Here is a 13236-nt window from a genome sequence, read left to right on the forward strand (position 1 = left end):
TGCAATTTAATTCCATATTATTTAGCAGGGGAGAGAAATGCCACTGTGTCAATTGTTGATTTAGTTTTCCCATTTTTATTTGCATCTTCTCAAATTAAATGTCACTCGGGGGAGGAGGATGCATTCGACTGTGCACACATTACATTTATCAGGACTGAAACTTCAGGGGATTTATTTTGCGGGAGGGTTTTTCCCCATATACCCCTCCTTTGAACCTTCCTGATTACGTATATTTTAAGTGGAGAGGCTCATTGTTTGTGGAGAGGTTTATTGTTTGTTAGCAAGCCTCCACATTAACAGTCTGAGGCAGACGCCATGACTGCTTCTCTGGACTTCCCCCAGATTCTTCCAGCAGCTTTCACATGGATGCACAATTCTACAACAGTGTATTGGGACCAATAAGATGAGAAATAAATTGAGATTTGGGGGGAAAACTTGTAAATTCACAAGGATAAAGTCATAATTTTAAGCTACGTGTCATTTTAGAAAAGTAGGATAATATATATTATCTGAAAATCAGCGTGTCACCTGCGTTAAAATGAGGAATGTGGAGCATTTAGTTACCTACAAATAACAATACTGTATAATATCTTTTATCTGTAAATATCTCTTGGGTCTTCAGCACTACAGTATCAACGAAACAACCACAGGCTTGGGGGAAAGGAAATAAATAGGAGGAAATGTGTTGGTTACATCTTGGTGATATTAAAAAGGAGTTTCATAGTTTCTCAAGAATCAATGAGATTGGTTCAAGATTTTGGATTCAGAAGGAGTGGAATGTTGGCAAGAACCAGTTTTTCTTAGATCCTTCACATTCCTATAATATATAAAAACAGATAATTTTCCCATTACGACTTTATTCTCATAATATGATGACATTATCCTTGATTTAAAAAATGTTCATACCTTCTTTTGATACCTGATAGTTCACATGATATATTAAACATGTCAGAACAGTTTGACGTCTCTTCAAGGCCAGACCTTTGTTTTGTTTGTTTCTTCATCCCTGAGACCGAGTCACGATGTCGCCTTCCCCGTCTCCGTCTTTCTCACAGATCATTCCTTTTGACTTTGCGTCAGGACCTAACAAATGGAACATAATGGTCAATGACTCACAGGTCCTAATGAAAAGGTGAGTTCAGTGAATGGACTTTCAGTGGCCGATTATCAGCAGAGACCACCGGAGCAATCTGTGGAACTTTGTCTCTCCCGGCTTCTCTCCGTCCTTTGGCCTGTCACTTACATTGTGGTTAGGCCACTGTGAATCGATGCCCTCAGCTGCTCAGAGTATGCAGGGCTATTATGTGGTAGTTACAGAAATCTGAACTGTGGAGCCAGCGATGGGAAGTCATTGATGCCGAAATCCATTTCATCTCTCCTAAGGCAGCTGGAAAGGTCGGTTAATTCTACGCTCCTCTCACCCCCCTATTTCTTTTTGTCCTCCTCTTTTCCCGTACTGTGAAGACACAAAGAAACAGCTGACCACATCGAGGCTGTTGCCCGCGGGGCGGTAGGAGCCTCCAAGCAAACCCTCGCCTTCCTGATGGATCTACTGCAGGACAACTCCACCAAGGAGTACATCAGCAACCTAACAGAGCGGTGAGCGCAGCACACAGCCAACCCAAACACACGCCCACGCGACAAACACAAGCAGAAAGGATGTCTCCTGTTCTCATAAAGCGTCCCTCATTGAGAAATCCCAACAAGTCGCACGACTCCCCGGATTATTGTGCTTTTTGCGGTTTATTTCAAACAAATTGCACCTATCCCTATATTACAGCTCAAGGTCTCCTCAGCAGCCTTTTTAAAGCGGAGTTTAGGAGTAAGACATTTAGCCACAGGGGGACGGCTCCTCTCCACTGTAAGCCTATTGCTTTCTCGGATTTGCCGCGCGCTCTCTGCATCTCCTAGCGTGTGATTGCTCTGAGGATTATCCTGAATGCTAGACAGAATGATGCAAAAAGCCCTCCGGTGGCCATGATGAGAGCAAGAGGCGAGGAACTCAAAATTGATTACCCACTTCTAACAGTCGTCAGCCGGGGCGCGGGACAGTTCTGTTAATCTCCGGAGCACTGCTGTACGACGGCTCACGCATGTGTCTGTGTCACTTTGTAGGATGTGAACTGAGCACTTTATGCACAGATAGGCAGCGTAAAATTGCATTTCCCACACTTATGTACCCGTGTGGCAGATCAAATGGGTTTTACAGACAGGACGGCCATCCAGTCAGAGAAAATGAATACAACATTCAAAAGTTACCAACAATAGAGTTATATATCTTTTATTTACAGTCAATCTCTATGCTTATATATTTGGTACCAGCAGAAGCAGTATGAAATCACACCACAATGAAAGTATGTGACTTTAACAGAGTTCCGTGATGGAAACTAATCAAGTTCATTATTTGGCTACTTTTTTCTTTTGAGACAAACAAATTGAGTATTTCCAGTTTCTGCTACTTTATACATCTACACCAATCAAATTCCCAACAAATTATTATCTAGTTCCCACCCCGCTGCATTTATTTAGCAGTGATAATTACAAGATACTTTTTCATCGTCTCTCTTCCGCCTGTTGTATAAAGTACTTCAGGAGTCCACAGGGACTTTTACTTGCAATGAATTATTTTTACTTTTTCTTTGAACTGTTATTAAAGCCTTTTCTACAGTTTGCCTACCGTTTCTCACATGTAGTCAGCTTGTCTCCTCTTCATCCCTGGGCACTCTTTACCTGACCATAACAAGTACTTATAGTTGTCTTTACTAAATCAGACCTCTACTGTGTGGTTTAGTTTGAAAGATAATCATAATATACAGGTGTAATAGATAAAATGCCTGTTATACAGCATATGTGGGTAAAGTTTCAAGCACAATAAAACCAAGTATGTTTAGTGGCCCTTGAGAAATGCATGATGCTGAAGTGAAATGTATACTGTCATTTCTGGGGATCTGCTCTGCTGAGGGAAAACAGATTGTTTATAACTACAACTATAGATGTGATGAAGATGACACTTGTACTGCACTTTGCCTCACACCTTTCATGAGTTCTTAAAAGGTGTGAGGCTGAAGCAAAGTATCTCAATCTGTTCTTCCAAAATTATTAAATAAAACGATCAGAGGACATCATGATATTAATACAAATGGTATATATATATAAAAGTGGCCATTACATCATATGTTTGTGCACTCTGACGCTTAATTTTCTGTAATCTTCTCTATGTTGGTTTATTAAAAGGAAAACATTGATCGGCTGCAACTTTAAACTTAGTTAAAATTCAGCAAGAAGAATCTTAACCAAAAACAAAAAGATAAGATAAGTATAAGCCTTGCTTCACTGCCTGAGAATAGATTTTTTTAAATAATTTCCCTTGGTATTAAAGCCAAACATTGTCTGGCACCATGTTATCACTCAGGCACTGATCAGAGTCAGACCTGCTGTGAACCTGTGTGTGGAAAGATGTGATCTCTTAAATATCCATCTCCACACGTCTCTTGTGAACACCTATGATCAGATCTCAAAGACCAAATTGTGTGAGAGAGAAAGAGAGACACAAAGAGAGAGAGATAATAAAAATAATTAGGAAAAAAAGAGTAATATGTCCATCTTTTTCTAGTGTCAACATCCTCAAATCACACATTAGAAAAGCAACCTCTGTAAGTGCATTTAAAAAAACTGGTATAAACTTTCATTTTTTGGTCTTGATTTTAATTAATTCAAACCCTTTCTGTTCTTTTTATTGTAATCGTAACAGTGCTGTTAATTCCACCACCTGTGTTTTTGCCTGTGTCCTCCTCTATTTTCAGCTGGATGAGATCTTATTGTTTAATTATCCTCCATTGTCTAAATATGTTCTGTCTTTAAGCATCTGTTCTTCTGGTGTTAACTACCTAAGAAGCTAGGAGCTTTCTATGAAAGGAGCTAAATGAATAAAGGTTAATAACATTATTATTACTACTGTATATTACTTCATTTTCTTTGCTGTCTCTCATCATCTTTAACCTCAGAATAACACAAATGCAGCAGCAGAAGGAGAATCTGACAGCGCAGGTGAACGCTACTGTTGCCAAACAGCTGTCCCTGGAGAAGGAAGCTGCCGGTTTAATGCTTGCCCTGGGTAACATCACATCATCCTTACATCAGCTGGCTCTGACAGATGCCAGCCCATCACCAGAGCCTGACCAAACACAGCTCAACCAAACGCATCCCACCAACCACACAACACAGGTCAGTGTGGAAAGCACCTGCAGTGCGCAAATGAGATTAGAAGCATTATCATGTCACATTATCCATCAATGAGTGAATCATTTAGTCCAATTGAAGCCGCATGCTTTATATGAGAAACCGCTTCCCTGTCATTTAACGAGACTCACACAGGGATAAAAGCGTCTCTTGATTTTTTTAAAGTGGGCAGTTAACTCTGCCTAATATTTTTCTTGATTTAACATTTGGCAAGCGAGTCTTCAGAGGGGGACATTGAGTAGGCACACAAGAGAAGGTTCTGGCAGGATCCGCTGCTCATGGGGTACATACTGTTCCTAGGAATCCGATTAACCACCGCGCCATCTCTGAGCAGACAAAACACGGAAGCTAATGCGCCCGTTGTGAATGTCAGTATAAATGTTTTTTCACATGTGAGGGAGGAAGCAAAATGAGGCTATGTTTGAACCAAAGCATTGTATCTGTACATCTATTTTTAGTGGGGTGAGGACTTGATTAATAAGACGAAACAGCTGGAGCAGCATATTCAGACCAAAGATGATCTCATCAGTAAAATCCAAGACGGGCTGGAGCCTTTGAAAGAGACGGTCAGTGTGAACCTGGAGAGCGTGGACGACATCAGTGAGGTGAGTACAGCAAGATATGTTTGCTGTGTATTGAATTATATTTTAAATGCTTATTGGAAAGGGATTGGAAAGGGATTTATTACTGTATGGATGCACAAAGCTAGGTTCTCCAGCTGGTTGGGAATAAATGTTGGACTGCTTAAGGTGCAATCTAAGTTTAAGTGTTGGTCATGTCTGTTGATGTTTTTGTGGGTTTGTGGGAAATGCCCTGGGATTGTTGCTACAAACCAATTTACCCTACTAGGATGAAAAAATAATCTATCTTCCTATATCTACCTTTCTATTGTAGGCTATCTAGTATATGTATTGAGAGTATGGGACTGATTTGTTTTAGATGTTCATGTTCCTCTGGGAATAAATTGTAAAAGCTTGGATTATCCCTTAACCTTCTGCAAAACATGATTGGATCAAAATTTTATTTGGACAGTCATAGCTGACTTTAGTCTCTAGATAACCTTGAGAGCATATCAGCAAGGTAACTTTCAGCTCAAACTATTGCTATGCCCAAGTACCCTTCAGCTTCATTGCGTTACTAGCATGATGTCTGAAGTTTGTATCATTTGCTATCCTCCTTTTAGTTTACACCGAGGTAGGAATGTGGTAATAAGCTTTGAATAAAGTTGGCTCCTATTTGTCTATTTCTGAAGCTTCGAGCTCGCGCTCAAGGTGCCAAGGTCTTGGCTTTGTCGTCCGTGGTGGCCGGGAAGGAGATGGAATCAGAAGCCATTTCCCTTCACAGAGAACTAGAAAGTAAGTCTCTATCTAGCTCATCTGTCCTTTTCCCTATTGCTTTTGTTGAACGTCCAAATGTAAAAGTCAAGTACTGAGACTGAAAACAAACAGGGCTGTGGATTCAAGTATCTCTATAATGAATGTGTCATCCCCACTGTGATGTTTTGACCAGCTCGACATGAATGCAGCTGCAGCTTATGTGAAGAATGTAATAGAGTGACAGGGAATTCAAGCAGAAACTTCTTGAGTTAAACGTTGGATGTTTATGACACATGAAGAAGATCTGAATTAGTTTTGTCTGCTCCGCTTTCATTGAAATAATACTAGAGATCATACAATAGAATAAGCACATGTTAGAAAATTTAAATATTAAATACAATCGACATAAAATTAAGCTAGTAGACTTAATGATCCATCAATCTATTAAATGTCTATTATCTAGTACATCTCTGAATCTGTATTATTTCCACCATTTGCTTTCTTTTCAATCTCAACTCAGACATGGTGAGGGAGTGGCCCCATCGGCAGGTCCAGACCAAGGCTGCAATGAAGAAGGAGAAACCCCTGGAGGAAAAGGTCCTGGCCGATGTCAGGAAAAGGGTCTCGCAGATCAAGGAGATGATCAAACCAGCTCTGGAAAACTCCAGCCTCTCCAGCATCACCACAAAGGAGGCAGAACAAACAGCACAGGATGTAGCAAAGGCACGGGAGTTTGTTTTCATTTAGTCATGCTAATAGTGGTTTTGGTCATAGCATTGCTGGTCACTTTTGTTCAGGCTGAAATACCCCTCCAATTATTGGAAATGTGGCAATTCAATTTATTTCTGACATTCATGGTTTCCAGAGGAAGGATCCATCCACCTACTGACTTCCCTAGTAGCACCACTGTGAGGTTTATTTTTGTTCAAGTTTTTCGTGAGTTGTTTTCACAGCTGTTGGACAGGTTGACATGAAACTTTAGTGTTTATGGTCCCCAGAAGATGAATCCTAATGACCTGATCTTTCATGCAACCCCACTTCCAGGTCCAATTTATACACATATTCAATTAATTCATCAATGTTCCTTCAGGATGAATTATTTGAGTTTGAGATTGGTAATTCCTTCATTTTTAATCTAACGACATCATCAGGTCAATCATGTCAGTCTTAACTGTACTTATTGGTTAGTGCTAAATAGCAAATATTAGCACTAAAACAAAGTAAATATTATAAATATAAGCATTCTGCCACACTAACTATGAAGATGAACATGCTCAATACTAAACTTAATAAACAGTATCATTGTAGAATTGTCATTGAGCATGTTAGCAGCATGAAATGACATTACATTAGCATTACCATTTAGCTAAAATTGTGCCGCCTGACAGAGCTGCTAGCATCAGAATCGACTCTTTTCCCCTTAAGTAGGTTTACTGTCAATAGTCACCTACATTTTTCTTCTTTTCTTTGTGTTCAGGAATCCAAGGCTGTTTTGACCAAGGCCAAACACACCAGGACTGCATCCGCTCACCTTAGCTCCCACATTGACTCTGCTTTAACACATCTGGCTGAACAGGAGATGCTAACTGGCATAGTGAAGTCCCAAATCCCCTCAGAGGTACTGAACACAGACACGTGATTCATCTTTGAGTATTGATCTATACTACTGTGTGTGGCTTAATGCACAGTGTCTATGTCATGTCTTCTCACTCCTAGTCCGAGGTGTCCCTGACCCACATGAGGGACGACATGGAAGCAGCCAAGCTCAAGTTGGAGGCCTACTCTGTCACACTAACTGACCTAATCAGTAAAATTGGTGAGTCACTCTCTCATAGATGATTTCCACTGTGGCTACCTTTTGGTTCTCATGTGTCTATAAACCCATTAATCTTCATTATACCTTAAATGTCAGATCACTAAAGAGCTCCGTGCTTTTTAATGCCTCATTTAACATGGAAATATTTCCCAGATTTTGTTTCCCAATGGTATAGCAAGACTAACTGCAGTTCATGGCGACCAACAGCATTCTCTTTGTGGGGAAAATTAAGTGTAATAAAATAATTTAACCGTGTATTCAGCTTATTATTATCTGACCTCTTCATTCAGACACATTTCGTGTATAATATATTATACAGCTTGTAGAATTAACTGGCGAGACCAGGCTCTGGCACAGATTTATGGTCAATATGTTATTATCAGACACTAAGAATAATGATAAATCATTTTAATCAGGCAGAATGATCCACTGGTTGTATCCTAGATGTAGGATCGCAAATTACAATCTGAAAAACAAACTCTTGAAGCCTGTGTCTTCCATCTGTCCTCCCTCTTGCATGACGGACCAGATGCGAACGTGCCTCTGGAACGCTTCGACCGGATCCTGAACGAGACGGCGCGTCGACTGAGCATGCTCCGCGGGAGCGTGGAGAGCCCGACGCTGGGCTCTAAGATACAGAAGCTGCAGTCGGCGGCTAAGGAGCAGCAGAGCCGGCTGTCCCTCATTGAACAGGACTTACAGGAGATCAGGGAGGAGAGAGACAGTCTCAGGGATATTACTTTAAACTTGCCTCAGTCCTGCCCCCAGGCCTCAGGAGCAGGCAAAGGGTAGGTGCTGAGGATGATGGGGGGATTTAGTTATTGATAAGACGGCTGAACATCAGAAAAGTCTGGGAGGATTTTGTTAGTAAAAGGATCTGTGGTCATTTTTTTATACAGCTTCAAATAAGTCGATGATATCCTTTTATATTCTTCCTTCTTTCCACCTTTTGCCCAAAGGTACAATTACTATCACTGCATCCACAGACACAGACACACATATACCAAAAGCTACAGACATCTACACGGCCTCTTGTGATTTATACAGAGTGTTCCTTCTCCCTTTTCTCTCACTCGTTGCACAAACAACATGCAATCTTTAATTTCACCATCAATAATAATTCGCCGCTCCGAACTGCTGGAGTGCACTGTCAAGTTTAAAATAATGCTGATTTTCCTTTGCGGGGGTAAAAGGTGTGTCTGAGTGCTCCTCCAGACTGACACGTTCATTTACACTTGAGCTCTTTTTCATCAGCGTGGTTTAATTAACAATTAGTCCTATTGGCCTCTGTGGGGTTCGGGTCAGGCTTCAACAGCACACTACCCGTGTTCAGGAGTCGTACTTACTTACTTACAGTGCCTACCTCTCGGTTTTTATAGTTCCTCCATGTTTCTGCCTCTGTCAAAGCTCAAACATCCCCCCGTCTGTGGGTCATGTTTGGTCACGATGACGAGACCTGTGAAATGGTAACAGACTGAAATTATGTAAGAGAGATTTTTCGGGTCTTACAAAAGCTGAATTACTGATAAGGAATCAGAAAAGAGACGACCAGTTACACATCGACATCTAATTGTAATCATTATAAACCTGTTCAAAGTAAAGTGTACCTGAGAGGGCTACTTGCATACCAAAATGTAATTTGTTATGGAAAGTGTTGTACGATGGTGAAGGTACATTTAGCTGATAAAAAAGCATTGAATTGTAGATCTTGGGTCAAGGAGCTCTCAGAAAACACACAATAAATGAAGTATTCAATGCTCGGAACACCTGCCTGTTGTTTGTGAATTTTGCTTTAGTGAAGCTGAAGTTGGGATTTACATCTATTAGCACTAGTCATACAGAATGGTAGAGAACTTTAATGTGCTATGAGCTATTTAAATAGTTAATGTAGGTTTACACAACTGCGACACTGAAGTAGCCAAGATTTCATGAAGGATAACTGCAACATGTTGGAAGATTTTCTTTTTTTCTTTCATCCACCCATAGACTGAAGATGAACGACACGTCTCCACACCCTCCCACTACAAAAAAATGAAGCCAAAGTGTCTAGCACAGTTGAAGCCAGAGTCTGAACAGCATAGCGCTGGGGGGGATTGAGCCACAATAGCGAGGTTCCACTGATACACATGCTCGACCAATCAAGAGTCAGACTCAGCTGTCAAACATGATGTCTTGCCCTTGTTTTATATCAATCCCAGCAGAAAAATAGCACTTGCACACACATCAGTATGATATAAACTAGGAAAAATGACATAAACCATTTTCGTGAAAAATTATATAATGTATACTTTGACTTTTATTTTGGTCAGCTAACATTGAGGAAGCTGGTCTCTTTTGTAGTCGTCCATCTGTCATGTCAGTTAATTGAATCTGAAGCGACAGCCAGCTGACTGTTAGCTTAGCATAGCGTAGAGACGGCACACGTGGAATAAGGTAGCAGTTTCCTGTTTAACATTATATCTCAGCAAAGTTAGCAACAACATGTACATTTTCCGACCTTTAAAGGCGCTGGTAGGTGAAAGTTTTTAGCTTTGGTTAACCTTAACCGACAATTGTGAGAGTGTTATTGATCTTCTCATTCTACTGTTGGCAAGAAGGCAAAGAAGTGTGTTTGCCAAAATGTCCAACTGTTCCTGTAACACCAGTGAGCAGTTAAAACATTAAGTCAATATGCTCTTTCAGTAATGTGCTGTGTTTACCATTGAGTAAATTGCAATGGCACAAAGTTTAAGTACTTTAAAGGCAACAGGACGCTGTACCAGATATTGGCTCACCCACTGATTGTCAAGCTTTACTCAAAGTTAATATTTTACAAAACAATTTACCTTTTAAACACCAGCAATAAAATATGCTCGTCCCGTGACGTGACTACTTCAAGCAGATGAACCTGATGTCGTACGAGGTCAAAGAAACAGCTGTGGGTTTGTTGAATCCTCCTCTGAGATAATCAATGTAATTCCGATTTCAGCAAAAGCCGCAATTACAAATGTCCGCCAGTATTCTGGCAGCGATGGCGTAGGGGCGGACATCCATGGAAATCCATCATGTGGAAGAATGCAGCTGGAGGTTTTTTGGGGGATTTAAAGACACATCATTTTCTGTCAGTTTAGCGGCAGCGTAGAGATGAGTTTCATTACCGTAAGAAAATGAAATCAGAATTCATGACTGTTAAGAGCATAAGGATGAGCAGAAGAGAGCGGCGCACACTTCTTTAAAGTCTTTAACAATATCCATGCTTCACATTGGAGTGAATATAGCAGTGTGATTTGTGAAGTTGTAATTCTTATTTCTGAATCAATATCGAACAATTAGAGAGCATAATATGCGGAGTAATGTATTGTTTAACATCAGATGTGATATAACCTGGATTTGTGATAACTTGTTACCCAGTGCAGCAAAACCACAGCATGAGCTCACAACAGGAGCAATAATGGAGGGGGGGACTAATTTCAATGTTGTCTGCATGGAATAATGGGCACCAACCGTTTAATGTAGACCAACAGTGGGTATTTACTGAGGATGGGTTTCATTTCACAGGTTTCGCCTTTACTCAGACGTCAGAATCGAGCGGATGCAACATCTGCTCGACTGCAAATTATATTTGTTTTTGATTTTCAGGCCGAATCATCAACAGCATCAACATAACAGTGTTTCTGGAGGGTCTAAATAATCTATAATGTTATAAACTGAATTCTAGGCTTGGAATAATTTTAATACTTTCACATTTTAAATGTCAGGGTAAGGGTTAATTAGTTACATCAAAATAAAAGGAGTCCTCCGGGTCTTCAAATCCGTCAGATGTCGGTAGATTATAGAGACTTCAGTTTTCGTTTGTGCAGCCAACAACATGAAGAGCATCGGGGGACCTGTTCCTGTACTTCTGACATCCCTGTTTACCGGAGCTGGTGAAATTAATGAAGGTGGCTGCGACGTAGATTTACTCAGATTTAGTGGGTGCAACTCGGCACTCGACCTGGAGCATTGTAGACGTCACACAGGGCGAGACATCTTAATGGCTTGTTTGAGAATCTATTTTATGAAAGGTGAAGCAAGCAAAAGAAAGAGAGAGTGCTCTTCAAATTTCCTGGGGGGTCTGTAGAAAAAAATGTACGTCAGAAAACCACAAAAAGTGGATTTCGCATAACATGGGACCTTAATATTAGGTACAGTGCCTTGCATAAGTATTCACCCCCCTTGGACTTTTTCCCATTATGTACTGTTACTAACTGGAATTCAAATAGACTTAAATAAACTTTTTCCCGTTTGATCAACAAAACATGCATAGTACTTTGGAGGTGCAAAATAAATTTTATTGTGACACAAACAATAATGAGAACAAAAAAGTTGACATCTGTTGGGTGCATAAGTATTCACCCCCCTGTGTCAATACTTGGTAGAACCCCCTTTCGCTGCAATTACAGCTGCAAGTCTTTTGGGGTATGTCTCTACCAGCTTTGCACATCTAGAGATGGAAAGGTTTGTCCATTCTTCTTGGCAAAAAAGATGAAGCTCAGTCAGATTGGATGGAGACCGTCTGTGAACCGCAATCTTCAAGTCTTGCCATAGATTCTCTATTGGATTGAGGTCTGGGCTTTGACTGGGCCATTTTAAGACATTAACATTCTTTAATCCAAACCATTCCTTTGTAGCTCTGGCTGTATGTTTAGGGTCATTGTCCTCCTGGAAGATGAACCTCCGCCCCAGTCTCAAGTCTTTTGCAGACTGCATCAGATTTTCTTCAAGGATTTCCCTGTATTTGGCTCCATCCATCTTTCCCTCTATTCTGACCAGTTTCCCTGTACCTGCTGAAGAGAAGCATCCCCACAGCATGATGCTACCACCACCATGTTTCACTGTTGGGATGGTGTGCTCAGGGTGATGGGCAGTGTTGGGTTTTCGCCACACATAGCGTTTTGCATTGAGGCCAAAAAGTTCAATTTTGGTCTCATCTGACCAGAGCACCTTCTTCCACATGTTTGCTGTGTCTCCCACATGGCTTCTGGCAAACTCCAAACGGGATTTTTTATGGAGCCCTTTCAACAATGGCTTTCTTCTTGCCACTCTTCCATAAAGGCCAGATTTGTGGAGTAGACGACTAATAGTTGTCCTGTGGACAGATTCTCCCACCTCAGCTGTGGATCTCTTCAACTCCTCCAGAGTAACCATGGGCCTCCTGGTTGCTTCTCTGATTAATTTTCTCCTTGTCCGACTCTTCAGTTTGGGTGGACGGCCTCCTCTTGGCAGGTTTGCGGTTGTGCCATATTCTTTCCATCTTCTTATGATGGATTTTATGGTGCTCAGAGAGATGTTCAAAGCTCTGGATATTTTTTTATAACCTAACCCTGCTTCATATTTCTCCACAACTTTATCCCTGACCTGTTTGGTGAGCTCCTTGGTCTTCATGATGCTGTTTGTTCAGTAATGATCTCCAACAAACTCTGAGTCCGTCACAGAACAGGTGTATTTATACTGAGATTAAATTGCAGACAGGTGGACACTATTTACTAATTATGTGACTTGCAAATGTGACTTGTGAATGCAATTGGTCGCACCAGATCTTTGTTAGGGGTTTCACAGTAAAGGGGGTGAATACATTTACACTCAACACTTTTCAGATTTTTATTTGTAAATAATTGTGAAATCCATGTAATATTTCCCCCCACTTCCAAATGATGCACTATTTTGTGTTGGTCCATTACATAAACTCACGATGAAATAAATTTTAATCTGTGGTTATACCATGACAAAATGTAGAAAAGTCCAAAGGGGGTGAATACTTATGCAAGGCACTGTAGGCTTTAATTATGGTCACGTTCATTTAACACTACTTCCGTCACTTTAAAATGTTTTTTTTTCTTTTTGAGA

General features: G+C 40.7%; 1 protein-coding gene across 1 annotated transcript in view; it reads left to right on the forward strand.

Annotated features, from left to right (window-relative positions):
* lamc3 (laminin, gamma 3) overlaps positions 1-9135 on the forward strand; it is a 103991-nt gene extending 94856 nt beyond the window's left edge. The window contains exons 20-28 of the mRNA XM_053411638.1: positions 1056-1132; positions 1465-1599; positions 4005-4224; positions 4698-4844; positions 5492-5594; positions 6076-6278; positions 7033-7173; positions 7272-7371; positions 7901-9135. Coding sequence (XP_053267613.1) covers positions 1056-1132; positions 1465-1599; positions 4005-4224; positions 4698-4844; positions 5492-5594; positions 6076-6278; positions 7033-7173; positions 7272-7371; positions 7901-8163 — 1389 coding nt within the window. The 3' untranslated portion in view covers positions 8164-9135. The remainder of the gene's footprint in view (positions 1-1055; positions 1133-1464; positions 1600-4004; positions 4225-4697; positions 4845-5491; positions 5595-6075; positions 6279-7032; positions 7174-7271; positions 7372-7900) is intronic.
* Positions 9136-13236: the final 4101 nt, after the last annotated feature.

This window comes from Pleuronectes platessa, chromosome 19, assembly GCF_947347685.1.
Source record: "Pleuronectes platessa chromosome 19, fPlePla1.1, whole genome shotgun sequence".
NCBI classification, from domain to species: Eukaryota; Metazoa; Chordata; class Actinopteri; order Pleuronectiformes; family Pleuronectidae; genus Pleuronectes; species Pleuronectes platessa.